The following is a 22,176-nucleotide window of genomic DNA, read 5'->3' as shown; positions in this document are numbered from 1 at the left end:
AAAGATAAAAGGAGAGAGAAGCGTGCAGAGAGAGGGGCCCTCATACCACCAAGAAAGCAGCACCAGGAGCAGAGTGCATCCTTTGGACCTGGGTCCCTGCACTCAGAAGCTCCTAGACCTGGGGAAGATTGTGACAATGACCTTCCTCCGGAACTGACACAGAGAGAAAGCATTCCCCTGGAGCTGGCGCCCTGAATTTGGATTTCTAGCCTCCTAGAATTGTGAGACAATAAACTTCTGTTTGTCAAAGCTGTCCACGGGTGGTGTTTCTGTGGTAGCAGCACTGGATGACTAAGACAGCAGGGTATTATTTTCTCATCAGGCACAGGGAGAAGAGTGGAGTAAACAAGCATGAACCAGGGGCCAGAAAATCAGGGGTTTGGTCTTGGGCCTGCCGCTAATTAGCTGGGTTGCTCTGGCTGAGCCCTAAAACTCCACTGCCTTTCAGTCCATCTCTGTGAAGTGTGGAGCACAAACCTCCCCTGCCGACCTGAGAGGGTTTGAGCGAGGCAGCAAAATGCAGAGGATGTGACTGCGCTTCGAGAAGAATAAAGCCCATCAGGCTTGCTTTCTGCGGTCCTTAATTAACGAGCATACCGACATTTGTCGACGTGGTCACTGAAGGCACCGGAAACCTCCTCCTGGTGGATTCATCCCAATCCCTCCACGAAAAGGGCAGCCTCCCTCCTCGGTGGCCTGTGGCTCTCCCATAGGGCCCAGTCACGGAGGAGGGCAGTTCCATCCGCAGGAGCCCAGGCAGGTCCCCACCATTCAGCAGCAGGGACATTTTTACCTCCATCACAGGCTCCAGTGCCCCAGCTTTAGAGGTCCCCCCCATACCACATCACCCATACAACTGTACGCACTTCACATATTACTCACTCCTATAAAAACAGCTACAAAGAATTGTATAATGTTGCTTTTTAAATTATTTAGCAACCCTAACATCACTCTAATAAAACATGATTTCTCAATGGCAATCAAGCTGAGCTCATAATAATAGCAAGCAGAGCTCATAAAAACGACAAAACAGAAACCACCCAATCCTTCATCTGCAATCACATGAATAAAGACACCATGTTAAGTTCACACAGTGGAATACTATTTCACTCCATTAAGGTCTTGCAGTGGAATACTATACAGCCCAGAAGGGAATGCACCAGAGCTGCACGGGAAACTGCTGATAGTCTTACCTATATAATGTTGAGCAAAGAAGTGAAGTTCAAAACAAGGTCCAATATGGTCAAATTGGCATAAAGTTCAAAAGTATGCAATGTTAAATTACTTTGCTTAGGTGTGTGTACGTGGATGGTGAAACTATAAAGAAAACAGAAAAGTAATGCCCAGAGAAGACAGAAAAGTATCACCCCTGGGTAAAGAAGGGAGTGGAGCCAGGCGTGGGTCCCATGGGAAGAGATCTGATTACCAGCAGAGGTCTGTTTCTGGGTGGTAGCTACATGGTGTGATACATTCATTCATCGTACCACCTATTCGTGTTATATGCAATGTTCAGGGCATATCTTCTACTGCACTAAGTAAAAAAAGATAAATAAAAAAGAAGTAAAAGAAAAAACAAAGAATCACAGAGAACTTACAGAAAAGGCTTAGAATGATGCGCCACATGTAGCACCCAACACATGGTGGCCATTACTACTATTAATAACACTACCAACAATAACAGCACTTACACCCAGGCATGCAAAGCCATTTTTAGGTATCTTTTCTTTCATCTGTGTGATGAAAATGTCATTGATACCAGTACAGTGTCCTAACACATCCGCCATAATCCAAAACATCCAAAAAGGACACTGCAGCCAGAGTCTCTCTCTAAAGGCCCGGTGACAGGCCTGGAGAAAATATGAACTATAGCTCTGGCACTGCCACACTTAAATCAAGTTACACAGGTGGTGAGCCAGTTGTGGCTCCTGCAAGTGCTTCCCTGGGGCTCTGGCTGCAGGGCACCTACAAGATTTACCACGGGCACTTCTGAGGCTGAGAGACCTCCACAGGAAGATGGAGATTTTTTCATTAGTGTCAGAGGTAGCCATCAATTCCCTAAAATGCAAGCTAGCACCAAGTGACCCTGAGACCTGTACAACTGGGGGAGGAGAGGTACTGAATTCTTTAGAACGTGTAATGTGGGCTCTTCCCTCTCTCAGGCTTCATTCAGTTACATCTGAGGCAATTTCTTCTCCTCAGAGCCTCGTTGAAAGGAAAAGATGCCATGGTGGCTTCTTCAAACTGAGGTTTCACCTGGGTTTTATTTCTGGAAAAAAATAATCAGAGCAGATGGTTCTGATAAATCCCTCCCCAGCCCCACACCCACGCCTACCCCCATTTGCAGTGGAGAGCTCTGTGGCCACAGGACATTTCTTGTTAACCATCGTGTGGCAGAAGTTTCTGGAGTCAGAGAGACCTGGAATCAAATAGGGTTCTACCATTCGACGGCTTTGCAACTTTGGGCAAGTTTCCTCAGTGGATGGCAAGGCTTAGTAACGATGTCAGTCAAGCAGCTCCTGGAGACGCTCGTTAAATTGTCTTCATGGACTGCTGAGACAGGAACTCAGTGCCAACGGCATCCTCTCAAGGGAAAGAATGGTATCCCTTTTGCCTGAAAACTTCCGTTTGGAATCTGCGAATGTTCATGTTTACATTCTGCATGCAGCAATGAAGGAAACCCAGATGAAGGAAACCAAACCAAACCTGTCACCATAGAGTCTATTCCAATTCATAGCAACCCTATAGGACAGAGTAGAACTGCCCCCATAGGGTTTCCAAGGAGCAGCTGGTAGATTCAAACTGCCTACCTTTTGGTTAGCAGCCGAGCTTTTAATCACTGCACTACCGAGGCTCACCACATAAAGAAGGAAAACCATAATTCACTGGTAATAACAATAGTTCTCACCAAATCTCTAATACAAGCCTCACAACCCAACCTTCTGTGTAGACAGCAGTATTCCCATTTCACAGATGGGTTTGCTGAGGCCCTGGGAGGTCATGTGGCTTGCTGAAGGTCACACAGTTAGCAAACCAGCCAATCCAGGATTTGGATCAGGTCTATCTGGCCCCATGCTCCACTATTCGCGGCCACTGGGGCCACTGACCACCAAGCCCCACTGCAAATGGGAACTGCTTTGGGGACAATCTCTCCTGCTGATGGGCTGTCATTGTTGGCTGACATTAAGTCAATTCTGAGTCCTGGCAACCTCATGGGTGCAGAGTAGAACTGATTCACAGGGTTTTGAAGGCTGTGACCTTTCGGAAGCAGACTGACAGCCCTTTTTTCTGAGTAGCCTCTGAGTGAGTTTGAACTGTCAACCTCTCAGCTAGTAGTCGAGCGTTTAACCATTTGTACGACCCAGGGTCTCTGATGCGTTGATGGACTATTTCTCCAAATTTCCCTGTTATGATGTATTTTCACTTCAGCAAATGGCTTTTTGTTTCAAATCAAAGAACCAACAAGACGGCGCTGTTTTTATAATAGGACTTTCAGCACATAAAGTTCTGGTAGCTCGAACTACTTCCCATTTTCTCCCTTCCCTTCCTTACTCCTGCCTCGCTTTGCACAGCGCCCCCAGACGGACTACCCACAGAACTACCTGCTACCTACCAAAACCAAACTCACTGCCGTTGAGTAGAGTCCGACTCCCAGTGACAGAGTAGAACTGCCCCCTGGGGTTTCCAAGGCTGTAAATCTTTACATCTTTCTCCCACAGCGTGGCTGGTAGCTTTGAACTACTGACCTCTTGGTTAGCAGCTGAGCACTTAACCACTGAGCCACCAGGGTTTCTTGCTACCTACCAGCCCCCTCCAAACACTGCAAGTCAGACAGAAGTAGCACGCTGCAGTACTGAAGAGCTGTATTTCCACAGATTTCCAAAGACAAACCACAAACAGATTATGTACCATCCCTTTTACAGGAAGGCATTTCCGTCCACTGTGAGCTGTGAGGTTCCTTGAACATACTACGCTAATGAAGCAAGGCTTACTGTGCCCGAGTAAGGGAACGTGCACTTCCAGATTCTCGGTCTGCTCTTAGCTCCTGACAGGTGGCTGAGCCTTTTCTGGTGATTGTCCCTGCACCCGCCCAGGGCCTGACTCACAGCAGCTGGTCAGTAACTTATGGGAAATTCAGAGAATCACGTGAGCCTTGAGTCCACAGCTCAGTTACCTCAGGACACAGCACCTCACTTTCAAAGAAAGTGCTAAGACACATTTTATCACATTTTCACCTCACTATGCCCCTCACTGGGGGCAGTGGTGGCTCAGTGGTGGAATTCTCACCTTCCATGCAGGAGACTCAGGTTCGATTCTCAGCCAATGCACCTCACGTGCAGCCACCAGCCCTGTGGCAGTGGTGTTGTGTGTTGCTAAGATGCTGAACAGGCTTCAGCGGAGCCTCCAAAGTAAGATGGACAGGGAAGAAAGGACTGGTGATCTACTTACGAAAATCAGCCAACGAAAACCCCGTGGATCACAATGATCCAATTGACATCCAGTAATCAGGGCGGTGCGGACCAGACAGTGTTTCACTGCTTTGTGCCTAGACTCTATTTTTTTTTTAATTGTGCTTTAAGTGAAAGGTTACAAATCAAGTAGTCTCTCATACAAAAAATTATATATACCTTGCTATATTCTCCTATTTGCTCTCCCCCCAATGAGACAGCACACTCCTTCTCTCCGCCCTGTATTCCCGTGTCCATTCAGCCAGCTTCTGACCCCCTCTGCCTTCTCACCTCCCCTCTAGACAGGAGCTGCCCACACAGTCTCATGTGTCTGCTTGAGCCAAGAAGCTCACTCCTCACCAGAATCATTTTCTATCTTACAGGACAGTCCAATCCCTATCTGAAGAGTTGTGTGCCTGGACTCTTTAAATGCTTAACTAAAGGTCACCACGAGTCAGGGCTGACTCAGTGGCAGCAAACGGCAACAGAATACACCCCTCACTACCACAAGGCAGGGGAGGCATTGAGAGGCAAAGCAAGTTGTCCAGTCATCTGACAGCCGAGTGAAGAGGAACCGAGAGATCGATAATGGAAGGTCTACTGAATTCCATGCCCTGTGGCTGACGGGGCCTAAAAAGAGCTGGAGTCCCACCTCCAACTATCCAGAAGTCTTTCATCATGAATCTATTTCACTGAAGTTCGATAGAATCCATTCATTTACCCATCAGCTCTGTTAATGAATGTGTGCCGAGTATTGTCTAGGTGCGGAGAAGAGAACAAAAGCTACAACAGTGTCCCCACCAAGGCTGACATTCTAGTACCATAGACAAGCAATTACATAATTCCTCAGATGCCACTGAACACCATGCAAAAAAATAAAGGTGGGATGGGGGAGTGACTCAGGGGAAGGAGGGAAGATGGTGACTCTTCTGGATTGGGGAGGGGACACAGGGAGGCCTCTCTGGTAGGTGGCATGTGACTGAGAGCTGCAGGAGGGGAGGGAAAGCCATGCAGATCTCTGGGAAGAGGGTACTGCTGTTGAGGAAGGGCAGGAACATGCACCGTCAGGGAGGGGCCTGCGTAGGAGCACAGGGTGCAGGGGGAGAGTGTGGGGACTGGGGGCTGGGATGAGCCAGGGCCAGGGAGAGCAGCGCTTAAACCATTTGCAGGATTTGGGCTTTGAGTGTGATCGGAAGTCACTGGAGTACCAGATATATGGGCAAACCTCGTTTTACTGCGCTTTGCTTTACTGTGCTTCACAGATACTGTGTTTTACAAATTGAAGGTTTGTGGCAACCCCGTGTCACTCAAGTCTATCAGTGACATTTTTCCAATAGCATATGCTCACTTCGTGTCTCTGTGTCACGTTTTAGTAATTCTCACAATATTTCAATTTTTTCACTATTAGTGTATCTGTTTTGGAGATCTGTGATGACTGATCTTTGCTGTTACTACTGTAATTGTTTTGGGGGTGCCATGAACCGTGCCTGCGTAAGATGGCAAACTAAATAAATGTTGTGTGTTCTGGCTGCTCCACTGACTGGCCATTCCTTATCTCTCTCCCTCTCCTTGGGCCTCCCTATTCCCTGAGACACAACAATATTGAAACTAGGCCAATTAATAACCCTACAATGGCCTCTAAGTGTTCAAGTGAAAGGAAGAGTCGCACATCTCTCACTTTAAATCAAAAGCTAGAAATGATTAAGCTTAGTAAGGAAGGCATGTCAAAAGCCAGGACAGGCCAAAAGCTAGGCCTTTTGCACCAAACAGTTAGCCAAGCTGCGAATGCAAAGAAAAAGTTCTTGAAGGAAATTAAAAGTGCTATTCCAGTGAACAAACAAATGATAAGAAAGCAAAACAGTCTTACTACTGACATAAAGTTTTAGTGGTCTCAATAGGGGATGAAACCAGCCACAACATTCCCTTAAGCCAAAGCCTAATCCACAGCAAGGCCCTCACTCTCTTCAATTCTATGAAGGCTGAGAGAGGTAAGGAAGCTGCAGAAGAAAAGTTTGAAGCCGGCAGAGGTTGGTTCACGAGGTTTAAGGAAAGAAGCTGTCTCCACAACATAAAAGTGTAAGGGAAAGCAGGAAGTGCTGATGTGGAGGCTGCAGCAATTGTCCAGAAGATCTACCTAAGATAATTGAACAGCCTTATACTGGAAGAAGACGCCAGCTAGGACTTTCATAGCTAGAGAGGAGACATCAGTGTCCGGCTTCAAAGCTTCAAAGGGCAGGCTGGCTCTCTTGTTAGGGGCTAATAATTCAGCTGGTGACTTTAAGTTGAAGCCAATGCTCATTTACCACTCTGAAAATCCTAGGGCCCTTCAGAATTGTGCTGAATCTACTCTGCCTGTAAATGGAACAACAAAGCCTGGATGACAGCACATCTGTTTACAACATGGTTTACAAAATATTTTAAGCCCACTTTTGAGACCCACTGCTCAGAAAAAAAGATTGCTTTCAAAATATTTTTGCTCATTGACAATGCACCTGGTCACCAAAGGGCTCTGATGGAGATGTACAAGGAGATTAATGTTGTTTTCACGCCTGCTAACACACCACCCATTCTGTAGCCCATAGATCAAGGAGTAATTTCAACTTTCAAGTCTTAATATTTAAGAAATGCATTTCATAAGGCTATAGCTGCCATAGACAGTGATTCCTCTGATGGATCTGAGCCAAGTAAATTGATAACTTGCTGGAAAGGATTCACCGTTCTAGACCCATTAAGAACATTACTGATTCATGGCAGGAGGTCAAAATATCAGCATTAACAGGAGTTTGGAAGAAGTTGATTCCAACCCTCATGGATGACTTTGAGGGGCTCAAGACTTCTGTAGAGGAAGTAACTGCAGATGTGGTGGAAACAGCAAGAGAACTAGAATTAGAAGTGAAGCCTGAAGATGGGACTGAATTGCTGCAATCTCATGATAAAATTTTAACGGAGAAGAAGTTGTTCCTTAGGGATGAGCAAAGAAAGCGGTTTCTTGAGATAGAATCTACTCCTGGCGAAGATGCTAAGAACATTGTTGAAATGACAACAAAGGATTTAGAATATTCCATAAACTTAGTTGACAGAGCAGTGGCAGGGTTTGAGAGGACTGACTTCAACTTTGAAAGAAGTTCTACCGTGGGTAAAATGCTATCAAACAGCATCACATGCTACAGGTAAATCTTTATGAAAGGAAGAGTCAGTCAATGGAGCAAACATCATTGTTGTCTTATTTTAAGAAGTTGCCACAGCCACCCCATCCTTCAGCAACCATCACCCTGATCAGTCATCAGCCTTCAACACTGAGGCCAGACTCTGCACCAGCAAAAAGATTATGACTCGTTGAAGGCTCAGATGATATTTAGCATTTTTTAGCAATAAAATATTTTTAAACTAAAGTATGCACATTGTTTTTCAGACATAATGCTACTGCCCACTTAACGGACTACAGTATAGTATGAACGTAACTTTTATATGCACTGGGAAACAAAAACATTCATGTGACTTTGTTTTACTGCAGTGGTCTGGAACTGAGCCCACAATATCTCTGAGGTATGCCTCTACGGAGGAGTTCCTTATGCTATTTTTTCCCCTTTTATGTTCTCTGATAGCCAGTATTTCCCAAAGTCAGTTTTACAAATCTAAGTGCTGGGAGGCACTTTGGAAAATTAAAACAAAAGAAGGTTTCGTGGTCAAATAGGTTTGGAAATTACTGCACACTGTATCTGTCTTAGTTATCTAGTGCTGCTATAACAGAAATAGCGCAAGTGGATGGCTTTAACATAGAAGAAATTTATTTCCTCACAGTCTAGTAGGCTAGAAGTTCAAATTCAGGGTGTCAGCTCCAGGGGAAGGCTTTCTCTCTGTTGGCTCTGGAGGAAGGTATTCGTCATCAATCTTTCCCTGAACAAGGAGCTTCTTCACACAGGAACCCCAGGTCAAGTGCTGCCTTGACATCTCTGAGCCTCACAGGGCCCCAGAAGCCTAAATGTGCACTTTCCTGCTCTCGCCAGATACGTGCTCTTGCCAGATAAGGCCCCCACCCCAGTGAGAAAGACTCCCCACCTGCTAGTTTCCCTATCAGCTAGACCAAGTCCTCAACCTAATGGGTTTCAGTTCCTTGTTGGCCCATGGAATTATTCAAACAAGCGGATCACATCTTCCTGCCGGAACGAGGGTCACCCCACCCTCTTTTTACTACAAAGCCTGTCTCCCACTATACCTGCTGGTTCACTCTGCTCCCAACTTCAACAATTCCCATGTGGCCCTGCCTGGTATGTGTGTCTTCTTCCCCCCACTGTGAGTGTATGTGACTAATTAACTGCTTCCAATCTCATCTGTTCAGCGTTGAGTCTTGTACTGTTTAGGAGGGTGTGCTGTTCATCCTCCTCCAACAATGGGGTTAATAGAAGGTGATCATAACAGCAGGTCAACCACCAAAGAATGCATTTGCACTCCTAAACAGGAAAGTAAGCCGAGTAAAAAAAAAAAAAATCTACATATTCATAAGAAAAAGGACTAAGATTGCAAATTATTAACACAGACAGTGATGCTTATAAGGGAATATTTGTATCTGGATACCACCTGTCTCACCTCCACCTCTAGCCTCAGCTCAGCAGAAAATATGAAGTACAAACTCATACAGCAAGGTAGGATACTGGTAAGCTGCCTCCCAAGATGCCATATATACAAATAACCTAAAGATGCACAGTCACAGGAGACGGAGAAGAGAGAAAGAAAATGAAGAGGCAGAAGCAAGGAGATATAAAGAAACACACACTAAAAAGGAAAAAGGCCTACATAACAAGGAGCACAAGGAACCCTGGTACCACAGTGGTTAAGCACTTGGCTGCTAACTGCAGTTTAAACCCACCAACCACTCTGTGGAAGAAAGATATGGCAGTCTGCTTCCGTAAAGATTACAGCCTTGGAAATCCTGTGGGGCACTTCTACTCTGTCCTACAGGATCACCACGAGTCAGCATCAGCTTGACGGCAGTGGGTACCAGGGAGCACCAAGAGGGAATCACACTTTCACAGACTCACGTTCCCAATGTTTAGCCTTTAAAGATGTTTTTACTAAAGTCTTCCACACAACACTGGGTGCTCACAGGCTATCACCATGCGTGTCATTCCCTTCTCCTTGTCCCACTGGCCATGCACAATGCAGACAGGCTATTTCTACCACGGGACTCCTGCATGGTATAAACTGTTAACATGCTTGTCTGCTAGCTGAAAGGTTGGTGGTTCAAGTCCACCTAGAGGCACCTTGGAAGAAAAGTCTGGTGATCTACCTCCAAAAAAAAGCAGGCTTTGAAAACTCTGTGGAGCACAGTTCTACTGTGACACGCATGGGGTCACCATTGGAGTTGACTTGATAGCAATGGATTTTGATGTACACCAACTGTGCCTACGATCTCGGCCTTCCTGGAACCCAGTCACCTTGCACCACCCCCATCCAGAGAGTACACCCACCCACTCCCTGGCTTGTGACTTTGTATTTATTTATTTCCCTGAACTCCCCAGGATTTATAAATGGGAGAATACAGGGCTGGGTTGTGTTCAGGGTCAACCACAACAGGGACAACATCAAGCCTGGGATGGAAGACCCAGACAGAAAAAAGCCAGGTCTTCCTATCTCTTAGCAAGCACAAAGCTATTCCTGTTTTTAAAATAAGACCAGAGACAAATTAAGCAATTTAAAAGAATAAATGTTTTGAGACCCAGAGGTACCACAAGGTCAAAACTGACTTGCGTGGAGGCAATTATCTCATCACAATAAGTAACAGTAAATCAATCCGTACTAATTGCTTTTTGTGCAAAAGCTTAGAGGACTCTTTAGCGCTCTCTGATTATTGATCTTTTTTGTAATCGCTTGTGCTATCAAAAATTCAATATTTCCAGAGAATATACTGCTCGCTATTAGACAGACAGATTTTAATTTAGCATAAAGCAATCCAATTTCTGTTTTTTCCTTTCCCGATGTGCTTAGAAATCTACAATACAATGAAGCAGAACATGGCACTAAGAGGCTTTCAGCAAAGATGATTTCAGTTCAAAACAATCTAATAAATGGCCTTTCCTGGCCCCCTCCTCCACCAGGCCCCCTCCTTCTCCCTACATGCAAACACGTCCGGTAATCCCCGATTCTCCACTATGGGGCAGATTCAACGCTGAAAAGCAAAGCCAACAACAGAAACAGAAGCCCCACACTTCGCTCCCTACCGTCTCTGTCCCCTGGTTCAGCAATTCCCATGGATCTTGGGGAACGCTCTGCTTGCTAGGTTTACACTCAGTCAGCATTTTGCTTAAAGACTTTGCTTGAGTTTTGATAATTAAACGTATAACTTCAGGCTTATGTAATCAAGGCAGCAAAGAGAAAAATGACAAAACCCAAAACCCACTGCCATTGAGTCAATGCCCACTTATAGCGGCCCTATCCGACAGTGCAGGACAGCCCCACAGAGTTTCCTAGACTGTAATCTTTATGGGAGCAGCTGTCACATCTTTCTCCCACGGAGCAGCCGGTGGGTTTGAAGTGCAGATCTTTCAGTTTGCACCTGAGTGCTTTAACCATTGTGCTTCCAAGGGGAGTACAAAATGTCCCTTTGCTTTGCATGAAAAAATGTAGACTACTGGATAGAGAGCAGCTTTGTCCAAAAGGGACACGGATCAAAATCCCAGGTCCCCCACTTCCTAATGGTGTTACTCTTGAGCATGCTACTTAACTGTGAGACAGAGCCCCACAGCGCTGTATTCTTTACATGGCTTCCTCTCCTACCGTGTTGTATTACAAAATCCTTCCCTTTGCTGGGCTCCCCCCACCTCAGCTTTGCATTTGAATCCTGCTTTTGCTTGGACGTTATAGGTAAACCCTATTGTGCCTGTGTACTATGATTAAGAGTGTTGCTGACATCCCTTGTATGAACTTCCTACTTGTAAAATCCTTTAAAAGTAACTTACCTGCCGGCCCTTGGCAAGCAGTCTTGGCAGCAGGAGCTCCCACTGACTCCATTTCCTTGTACAATGAAATAAAGGCGCCTTTCCTGTTCTCCTACCTCGGTCTCTCATTTTTTGGCCGATGAGTCATGCCCAGTAGGAACCTGGGGTTTCCACCCGGTAACAACTGGACTCTGGGCCTCAGCCTCCTCATCCGTAAAATGTGGCTATTAATACCTACCTCATAGGGTTTTGTGATTGCTACCTAAGGTTAACACAGGTAGCACACCTGCTGTAGTGGCTAGCACGTAGCTGTTATAAAAGGGACCAGCTCACTTGTCTTCTTTATTCTGGTTCTAGATATGTGACTGGAAACCGTGGTGGGATAGTGGTTAAGTGCTACAGCTGCTAACCAGAGGGTCGGCAGTTCAAATACCCCAGGCGCTCCTTGGAAACTCTATGGGGGCAGTTCTGCTCTGTCCTATACGGTCACTATGAGTCAGAATCAACTCGACAGCACTAGGTTTGGTTTTTTTTTTTTTTTGGTTAGACATGTGACTAAACGTTCAACCCTGTGGTGGAATCTTCTGGTGGAAAGAGAAATCCATCTCAATAACAGGAAGAGTTGTAGGACGAATGAAACCATAAGGTCATAAGCGATGCCACATGACTCATCACTCTGAGGGGCACTAACAATCTCAGACTAAGAATTAAGTTAACCTGTGTACAAATGTGTGGCATCCAATCAATCCTGTTTATTTAACACCATCTCCTCACTTTTACTCACTTGCTAAGTTTAGAGTAAAAATTCAGAGTAAATTACTTACACAGCCACATCTTTGGCTGACATCACCAATTATAGATTGAATTATGTCCCCCAAAACTTTATGTTGAAGTCCTAACCCCTGAACCCGTAAATATGACCCTATTTGAAAATATGGGTTTTCTTTTGTTACGTTAATGAGGTCATGCCAGAGTAGGGTAAGTCCTAAACCTAATCACTTCTGAGTTGTGTCTCATAAAAAAAGAGCAGAATAGACACACACAGCAGGAAGAGAGACGTCACCTGGAGATACATCTACAAGCAGCCCAGGAGCCCAGGGAACACCAAAAAACGCCTGGGGCTATATAGACAGGAGGAAACAAGATCTTCCTCAACAGCAACCACAGAGAAAGCCTAACCCTACTGACGCCCTGAATTAGGTCTCCTAGCCTCCAGGACTGTGAGAAAAATAAATCTCTGTTCTTTTTTTTTTTTAAAGCCACCTACTTGCGGTATTTCTGTTACAACCACACTAGGGCACTAAGACATCACCTTGCACCACTTTTGTTCAGTGTAGCACCTCAGCCCCTCACGCATCCTGTATGCTCAAACGCCTGGCGTCTTCTGTACAGATAACTGGTTTTAGCTTCACATGGGCACATTATGAAGACCTTTCAGACCCATTTCATTACCAGGAATGCATGAGAGATTGCACTAAGGTCCTTCGATCTGTGGGTATCATTCAACCAGAGAACTTTCAATCTACAGATTTCACGGGCTAGGATAAGATTCACCCAACTAAAACATGATTTTTTAAAAAATGATAGAGTTGGGATAATTAGTTGGTCTTCCGGGTTCCACAGAGTTTTTGTACATAACTTTCTGGTGGTACTTCACATATCTTGCTGTCATGTTTATGCACATACTGCTCTCCCCAGGCTTGTGAGCCTAATCCCCCGTCTCCAGTATAGAACCTGGTACACAAGGTGCACAGAAAAGGTGTGGTACATGTGACATCTTAGTACTTCATTTGTACTTGGGCTGTCTCTTAAATTTCTAAATGTTAAATTATGGTGTCCTGTACTCCGCACAGAAGATTTAGCAACTGTTCGTCTGTCAATAACAAAAGCAGTGATTGAAATCTTCCTGTCATGGATTGAATTGTATCCCCCCCACAAATATCTGTCATCTTGGCTAGGTCATGATTCCTTGTATGATATGATTTCCTTACATGTTGTAAATCCTATCACTATGATGTAATAAATGTAATAAATGGATTAGCAACAATTACACTGTTGAGGTCTACAAGATTAGATAGTGTCTTAAGCCAATCTCTTCTGAGATATAAAAGAGAGAAGCAAGCAGAGAGACAGGGGGACCTCAGACCACCAAGAAAGCAGTGCCGGGAGCAGAGAGTGTCCTTTGGAGCTGAGGTTCCTGCGCTGAGATGCTTTCAGATCAAGGGACGACTGACACATCACAAGGACCTTCCTCCAGAGCCGACAGAGACAGAAAGCTGTCCCCTGGAGCTGGCACCCTGGGTTCAGACTTCTAGCCTAGCGGACTGTGAGAGGATAAACTTCTCTTTGTTAAAGCCATCCGCTTGTGGTATTTCTGTCAGAGCAGCACTAGATGACCAAGACAGTTCCTTATTCCTCACTAAGTTTTGTAAAAATAATTTAGTCGTGCAAATTTTAAATCGACAACAGGCAATAGGTTTCTTCAGGGTTCATGATACGAATTTTTGAGGATTCAATTTTTTTAAACACATACTGAACTTAGAGTGTCATTTCAAGGTGACAGTGTGACTGGTTCCATTGCTGAAAGAACAACTCAGCTACAAATAACAGGTTTACGGCCAAAAGAGAGACGGCCAGCCCTCGCCTTCCGAAAGCCAGGGGCAGAAGAACCATCAGAGCTATTCGAACACCAGCCGAGGGGGCTACCTTGCTTCAGGAATGAAGAATTTGAAAGCAAGAAAAAGTCACACAGAGCGTGACATTTTCCAAAATGCACAAATTCTGAAAACTGCTGACTTCAGGCTGGTTTTTTTTTTTTTTTGCAGGCTTGCACTTTCACACCCCAAAGTCTTGACTTGTTTCCCATAAATCAGGGACCTCTTGGTACACTTGGAGTCTGCCTGATTCTCTGGTGCTACTATAACAGAAATACCACAAGCAGGTGGTTTTAACAGACAGAAATTTATTTTCTCACAGTTTAGGAGACTAGGAGTCCGAATTCAGGGCTCCAACTCTAGGGGAAGACTTTCTTTGTTGGCACTGAGAGAAGGTCCTTGTCTCTGAGCTTCTGCTCCTGGGAGATCACCATATGGCTTGGCATTGCTCTTCCCCCATCGCTGGTTTCTTGCTTCATCTGCTCCCTTTATATCCCAAAAAAGACTGACTCAAGACACACCCTACACTAATACTGCCTCATCAACATAACAAAGAAAACCCATTCCCAAATGGGACTATACCCACAGGTATAAGACAAAAAACCAAACCCACTGTCGTTGAGTGAATTTTGACTCATAGTGACCCTATAGCACAGAGTAGAGCTGTCCCATAGGGTTTCCAAGGCTATAAATAGGGGTTAGGATTTATAATGCATATTTTGGGAAGACACAATTCAATCCATAGCACAGCCTCACAGGGGAAGATACAGTGCAAACTCCTTCCAGCACTGGTGCCTGGTGGCACGTCTTAGTGTGATGCAAAAATCGGATAGGAAGATGTGATAAAGGGAGAACGGTGTGCAGAAGGAAGGCAGGGCTAGGCCCTTTTAGAGGGAAGCCAGGCTCTGTGGAATTCCGGGCAACAGGTCCATCAGGGAAGGCAGTGCGTGCAGGAGGGACAGTCACTGCGGTAGGAGGACGAGAATTTATTACGAACCCTGCATGGAAGATGCCCCTGATCAGGGGACTTAGGTGAGGATGACCCAGTGAGCAAACACAACATACCCGGGCGCCAAGAGCCCCACAACAAACGCATGATAAAGAGGAAGAGACCGTACAGTTTTGATAGTCTTGAGACAAAATGAGAAAGGAAGAAACTGAGATGGAGTTGGTGTCAAACTAATATTTAAGAACTATGTGCCAAGCTCTCTTTTCACTTACTTAATACTCACAAGTCCCCCAAGAGGGAGCCACTCCCTTCCTCCTTGGGCTGCAATAGGTTTCAGAGGCTAGGTGGTTTGCCCCAGGTCTCACAGGTAATAATAGCAAGGCTGCATTCTAAAATAGTCTGAGGGAAAGCCAAGATGTGGGATGTCAAAAAAGGCAGGGCTTGTGCCAGACAGAATCTCAATGGAATTACAAAATGCAATTTGTCATTATCTTGACAGCATGCTGCCAGGGATGAGAAACAGTTACATTCTGCTTGGACACCGGGTGATTTCCAAAATAGCATTTTGTATTTAGTTTTCCTGCTTTTTACTTAAATTTACTGAATAGCTACAACATTCAATTCACCTGGTCCAAAAGTTATACACAGGGAAAAGTCTCTCTCCCAGACCTGTGCTCCCACCCACCAGCTCCAGCCCCCACCTGCCCTGGAACAGGTAATGCTTCTGGGTTTCTTTTGTGTGTATTCTTCCAGGGGCTTTAAAGTAAAAATAAGTAAATACAAATATATCTTTGCCCTTTTTTATCCCAACGGCAGCATACTACGGGCCCCTGGTGGCATAGTGGTTACGAGCTCACTGCTAACCAAAAGATGGGCAGTTTGAATCCACTAGCCGATCCTTGGAAACCCTATGGGGCAGTTCTACTCTGTCCTGCAGGGTCGCTATGAGTCAGAATCAATTCGACAGCCAGGGATTTTGGCAGTATGCTCTGCTCTGCTCTAAATCTTCCTTTTTGCACCACATACTGTATCTTACACAGCCTTCCAGAGAAGTGAGCAGACAGGTTCCTTAATCTTTTATAGCCACACAGCATCTGTTGTCTGGATGCACCGTTGCGTATTTAATCCTTACCCTATTCATGGGAGTCCCTGGGTAGTGCAAAGGGTTAACGCACTTAGCTGTGCGCTGAAGAGCTGGAGGCTCGAGTCCACCCAGAAGCTCCTCGGAAGAAAGTCCTGGCCATCTGCTTCTGAGAACTCAGCCACTGAAAACCCTGTGGAGTACGGTTCCACTCTGACACGCTGGAGTCGCCATGAGTCGGAGTCAGCTCCACACTAACTGGTTCACCCTACTCACGGGTGTTTCCCTCGCTTACAATGAATAACCTACCTCTGCCCGCCCTTGCGTCTGCAGGCTACACCCCACCCAGTGGCAATGCTGCGTCAAAAAGAATATGCATTTGCACTTTTGTGAGATTCTGCCAAACTGCCCACCTTGTGGGCTGCAGCCATTAACACTCCCACCGGCAACGTGCAGGAGTGGCTGTTTTCTCACAGCTTCCCCAAGGGAGTGGCTATCAAACGTTTGAATATTTACTAATCTGATCAATGAAAACTGGCATCTTAGTGTGGTTTTATTTGATTTTTTTTCTATTACCAATGAAGGCGGGCATCTTATTGTACACCCCAGAGCCACTCCCCTCTCTGTGGCCTGTTCTGTTTATATCCTCTCCCTGAATTTCAAATGGGCTGCTGGTGGCAGTTTATTTTTAATATAAGATCATCATTCACAAAAATAAATATTAAAAAGCATGAAAAGGAAAATAATTCCAGCTGTTTGATCATTTTTTCTTGGATTTTTAAAAAATATATCTTGAAGTGCCATTCTCAGCTTTCAGTATCTAACAAGTTCACATAGAAAAATCTAGGGTAGTCTACTAGAATCAATAGGTGAATCCAGCAAGCACACAATGTGAGGAGCGAGTCAGAGCAGCCAGAATCAGCTAAAATGGCACATCTGTAGACCCATTTTGTAAGGGGTTCTGATGCAAGCCCCGATTCGTCTTTCCTCTGACATTTTCTTTCTCTGTCTCATCAGCACCTCCCACCTCAACCTCAATGCCTCTGATGACAAAAGGGAAAACAGCACAACTGCTCCTTTCAGAATCTGTCATTACAATTCAATATTTCATAGGTTATATAAATCCCAGGGAGCCCCTGGGTGGTGCAAACGGTGAGCGTGCTCGGCAGCTAACGGAAAGGTTGGTGGTTCAAGTCCACCCAGAGTCACCAGTGAAGAAAGCCCTGGCGATCCACTTCTGAAAACTCTTCGGGGCACATCTGTACCGTGGCACCCACAAGGGTGTCAGGAGTCCGTATCAACTCAATGGCAAGTGGCAGTAATGAATCCCAGTGAATACGAACATATAACAAACTATGTACGTGATGATTTATGTAAGGTTGGCAAAAGAATCCCCTCTTTAAATGAGTGTCTCTTTTAAACGAAAAGGTCAACTTTATTTAAAAAGAAAGTCACTTTTGATTCACAGGCAAGGATATTGCTGCTGAATCAACCAGCCCTGCTTTCTTCTCAGTCATGATTCTAATATCACCAACTGTAATAGAGAACACTTCTCCATTATATAACAGAGCTACGGGTCAGCGTGCGTCTACAAGACAAAGAAAAACCTACAAGGTGATTCCTACTTATCAATCACACTGCCTTACATAACGGTGTGTGGGCTATTTACTTGCAAGGAAACAAGCCGTTGACCAGATGACTGAAGGAGCAAGCCTATTTGTGCTTAGAGACTCCTGGCTCACCACTGCTTTCTCTTGGCCAAGCACCCCCTCTGGTACTTTCAGTGGACAGTGTCAGCTCTACCCCGGAATGCATTTTAACTGCAACTGCAACAACACCTAACATTGTCACTATCTGTGACTTCTCAATGCAGCAATAGGCCTCACTGGGGGTGCTCCAGCCCTTTAGGCTCTAGGATGGCATGGGAATGCTTTCAACACGAAGATGTCCATTATAGAGTTATTTATAATAGCAAAACCTGGGAAAGACTGAGCTATCTAATCACGCAGGGAATGGTTAATTAACCATGATACAGACATCCTTCAGCAGCCATTAAAAAAAACGTTTATGAGTACATTTTCATGGAACAGGAAAATGCCCATGAAATGATTATAAATAAAAAGAGCAAGATTTATAATTGCAGCTAGACTCTCCAGCTCTGCCTCTGCCTGGGAGGTTATCCTGTCTAGCTCTGAAGTAAAATATTCTTAGCAAACCATCTGGCCGCTCTCCGAAGCCACGTTCTTCAATAAAGCTGTCTCAGCAATAAAGCTGATGCTTTCAATCTCCATCAAAAAAGTTGGCATTTACAGTATGATATCAAGTATGTAAAAACGATAATATCACATCAACACATTCTCCAAGGTAAGGGATCAAAAAGCACTCAGCAAATCTTACGGAGTGAACACATATTACTTTTATCTTAGAAATACACAATACAGGAGTTTGTCCTTATTCCAATGTTTCCTGACACACACATATATATACACACACACACACATATGGAGCCCTGGCAGCAAAGTGATTAAAGCAATCGACAACTAACCAAAAGATCCACAGTTCAAAACTACCAGCAGCTCCGCGGGAGAAAGATGTGGCGGTCTGCTTCTGTAGAGATTTACAGCCTTGGAAACTCTACGGGGTCACTATGAGTTGGAACTGACTTGATAGAAAAAAAAAAGTTTTTTTTTTTTTTTCGACTTGATAGCAGTGGGTTATTTATAGAGAGAGAGAGAGAGAGAGACAGAGAAAGAGATCTGGAAAAGCAAATTAGCTTCATCTTGCAAACGACAAGAGATGAGTAGTATTGGCTTGAGGATTTTCAGGCCCCAGTAGGCTCAGTAAAAACACAAGCCTTGATTTCTTAGTAATGTTTGCCACTGGTATGAAGGGAGGTGTGGGGTGTGCAGGCTACGTATATTCTGACCTTGATGAAAACTTTCTGACACAGAGTAGATGTGAAGGGAAGAAAAAAAAAAAAGTGAGGGGAATGTGGTAGGCAGAATAACAGTCCCCCAAATATGTCCAAGTCCTAGCCCCAGAAACTGTAAATATGCTACTGTACATGGGTAAGGGAAATGAAGACTGCAGATGGAATTACAGTCACTAATCAGATGACCTTAAGACGGAGACATCATCCTGGGGTAGCCAAGTGGGCCCAAGGTAATCACAAAATCAGCTGCAGTTAAGGCTACTCCCACTCTTGACAACCTCGTGTGTGCAGAGTAGAACTGTGCTCCAGAAAATTCTCCAGGCTGTGACTTTTCAGAAGCAGATTGCCAGGCCTTTCTTCCGAGGCACCTCTGGGTAGGTTTTAACCATCAACTTTTTGGCTAGTAGTCTAGCCTTTAACCATTTGGGTCTTTAAAAGTGGAAGAGGGAGACAGAAAAGTAGAGTCAGAGACAGAGATATAAGAAGACATGCTCTGCTGCTGGCTTTGTGGATGGAGGAAAGGGCCACAAGCTGAAAGGTGAGTTCTTTCCACATTCTACCATCAGGGATTTAGAGCTGGACACAACGTCAACAAACATTTTAGGGCGAAATGTTTGCAAATCTTGATGATTCTACTTCTCGTGTGTATACGCCGGCATCAGAGTCAGCATCGATTTCCAGGGCCAAGCTTACCCAAGTACTGAGCAGAATATTTCAGAAAACAAATTCACTGGACACGGTTCTTGCTGTCAATACCTGCACCCTAAGCAGTGGCAAAGCAGATCTGACCACCTGCACTGAAGAAACACTGATGAGAGGCATTTAAGGCACACCACGAGTCACCATCTCCTGAGCCCCTGCTATGTGAGGGGTGCCGGGCTGGGCACCCATGAACACTCTCTCCAGCTCTTACAGCAGTCCGCCAGGTGGGCATTTCCACACCTGTCATGTTGAGTGATTTCCCTGAGACAATCCAGGATCTGAAAGCGCACACGTGTATCCCTAAAGCCTATACTCTTTCCTCTACATCGCTCTGGTTTTCCTGCAAACAGCCTGCCTTTTCCCAGGCCGACATCCTCACACACACTGTTTCTTGCCTTGGTTTCCAAAGTGCAGAGAACATGCTACGTATCTGAAGGGAGCGAGCATAAAGGGTACCATCCAAGGAGACCAGAAAATGAAGATAACGCCCAAGGTGATAAAAGGATGCTCCTCTGCCTTCGTTGTGGAGAGCGATGCCCTCTGCCCAAGCACCCATCTGCCTGCCAGACCCCCATACCTTGAAGGAGGCGTGCTGTTCCATGTGCCGCAGCAGCTGTGGCTTCTGGGCCGCCGTGTAGTCACACACCGTGCACTTGAACTGCTTCCCTGCAAAGAAGGGGAGCACCAGGTGAGCACAGCCGGCTGACAGTCCCTACGTGTGACCTCAGAGCAAGGCACGGAGCTGGGCACACAGAGACGTCCCTGCCATCTGGGAGTCCAGAATCTAGAAGAAACTAGCAGAAACATGCACAAACACACACAGCCTGTCCACTCAAGAGCAGAGCCCAAAGTGGTGGGAACGGAAAGAAGCTTGATCGTGGAGAGGCCAGCCTGCTCCGCCTGGGGAGATTCCATGAGCAATGTACCTGGTGGGGGGGGCCTATAGAGTGAGCACAGGTGTGCCCAGCTGATGAGAGGAAAGGGCACCAAGGGAGAGGGACGTGCATGGGTGAGAGCACGGAGGCATGGACCCCAGGTGGTCAGGACATTGGAGCAGCTGGGACTTTCTCCAGAGCCTAAAGAGAGGGCTGGAGCCAACCAAGAGAGCTCATCCTGCAGAGACTTTGGAGCAGAATGTCACAGCCCAGAGCATCTCACTGAGGGGGGAAGATGGTATCCTGGAAGCCAGGAGGATCTGTACAAAGAAACTCAGCACGGGAGCAGAAGTCTGTTTTAGAACTTCTACCTCTGGGAGGGGTGTCAAGGGTGGATTTGAGACAATGACAGAAAGAAAATTACATCCACTCCTCACTTGCTGATGTGGTTAGGTCCCAAAGACCAGGTCATTACGCGAAAGTTGGTGTTACGCAAAAATGGAGGATGACCACACCAGATCACAAAACACAGGATGACATCATTACATAACTGCCAAACCACTGAGAATCGCGGTTCAGCCAAGCTGACACATAACCTTAACCATCACAGCCAATGTTTTTCTCGCCTCGCACCTCAGCATTTGTTACTGCCAGATGTATTCATTAATGCAGAAAACAGCCATAGAGTAGATTTTTACAATTGTCATAAACGTGCAATGTCGAATAACAAGGCGGTCAATAAGCGAGCAGTAGGTGTACAGAAGACCCTCAAACACTGCTATCTTAAGAGGGTTAATGTTTTAGCAATATGTAAATATTTAAAAATGGGGTGAATAGGCACACATGTTAAAAATCAATTCACAGATATACACAGTGTATTACATGTTTTGCTCCTGATCAGCTTAAGTAAAACTTAATTTGCAATAACGCAAACATGTGCAATCACACATAAATATGACCTGCTTCTCAATCCTGATTCAGGTAGCAGTCAATTGTCAGGGTGAGAACGGTGGCTCAAAAAGCAGTCTTTGCTGCAACCACAGCCTCTGCTGGCTCCTTCCCATCAGGCCTCGCACCTTTCCTTCTTATACCAGCTGGTGAAGAGCTGCCTAAGTGGCAGTCTCCATTCTCCCTTCCTATAGACCCTTCAAGTCAATGGAAACTGGCTGTTGGCACCAGCTCACCCAAAATCTGTCCTCACTGAGGTAACCAATTAACTCCATGATGCCAAGCCACTGGGCGGGTGTCAGCCCTTATGCTACTGGACACTTTACTGCATGTGTCTCTGCTGACATTCCATGCTTAGAGGTTCTCTGTTCCTTGCAACCCAGGACACCACTGCCTACCTGAGCCTCTCTGACTATCCATTCTTCGTACCCTGGAGGCACTCCCTCCCACCTACCACCTTCTGCAGACTCACGTTCCACAATGGCCCAGCCCACTTACCTATTCTTCTCCTTCTGCAAGCATCCTTGCACCTAATTGCTTGCTATGGGCTTTTATAAACTGTTAATGTCAAAATCTGCATTTTCTAGTCTGACCTCTTCCCTAACCCTGATATCTGATTACCCAACTATCTGATGGACTAGCCACTTAGCTGCCT

General features: G+C 45.5%; 1 protein-coding gene across 23 annotated transcripts in view; it reads right to left on the bottom strand.

The window, feature by feature from the left end:
• The window catches only part of ZFAT (zinc finger and AT-hook domain containing), a 336,678-nt gene that overhangs the window by 64,588 nt on the left and 249,914 nt on the right, over positions 1–22,176 (bottom strand). For all 23 annotated transcript variants that reach the window (XM_049854202.1, XM_049854213.1, XM_049854217.1 and 20 more), the window contains one exon: positions 20,276–20,364. In XM_049854202.1, the coding sequence (XP_049710159.1) occupies positions 20,276–20,364 (89 nt within the window). The remainder of the gene's footprint in view (positions 1–20,275; positions 20,365–22,176) is intronic.

This window comes from Elephas maximus, chromosome 15 (assembly GCF_024166365.1).
Source record: "Elephas maximus indicus isolate mEleMax1 chromosome 15, mEleMax1 primary haplotype, whole genome shotgun sequence".
Lineage (NCBI taxonomy): Eukaryota > Metazoa > Chordata > Mammalia > Proboscidea > Elephantidae > Elephas > Elephas maximus.
The sequence above is the reverse complement of the archived record's forward strand: the minus strand, read 5'-3'. Positions and strand labels throughout refer to the sequence as shown.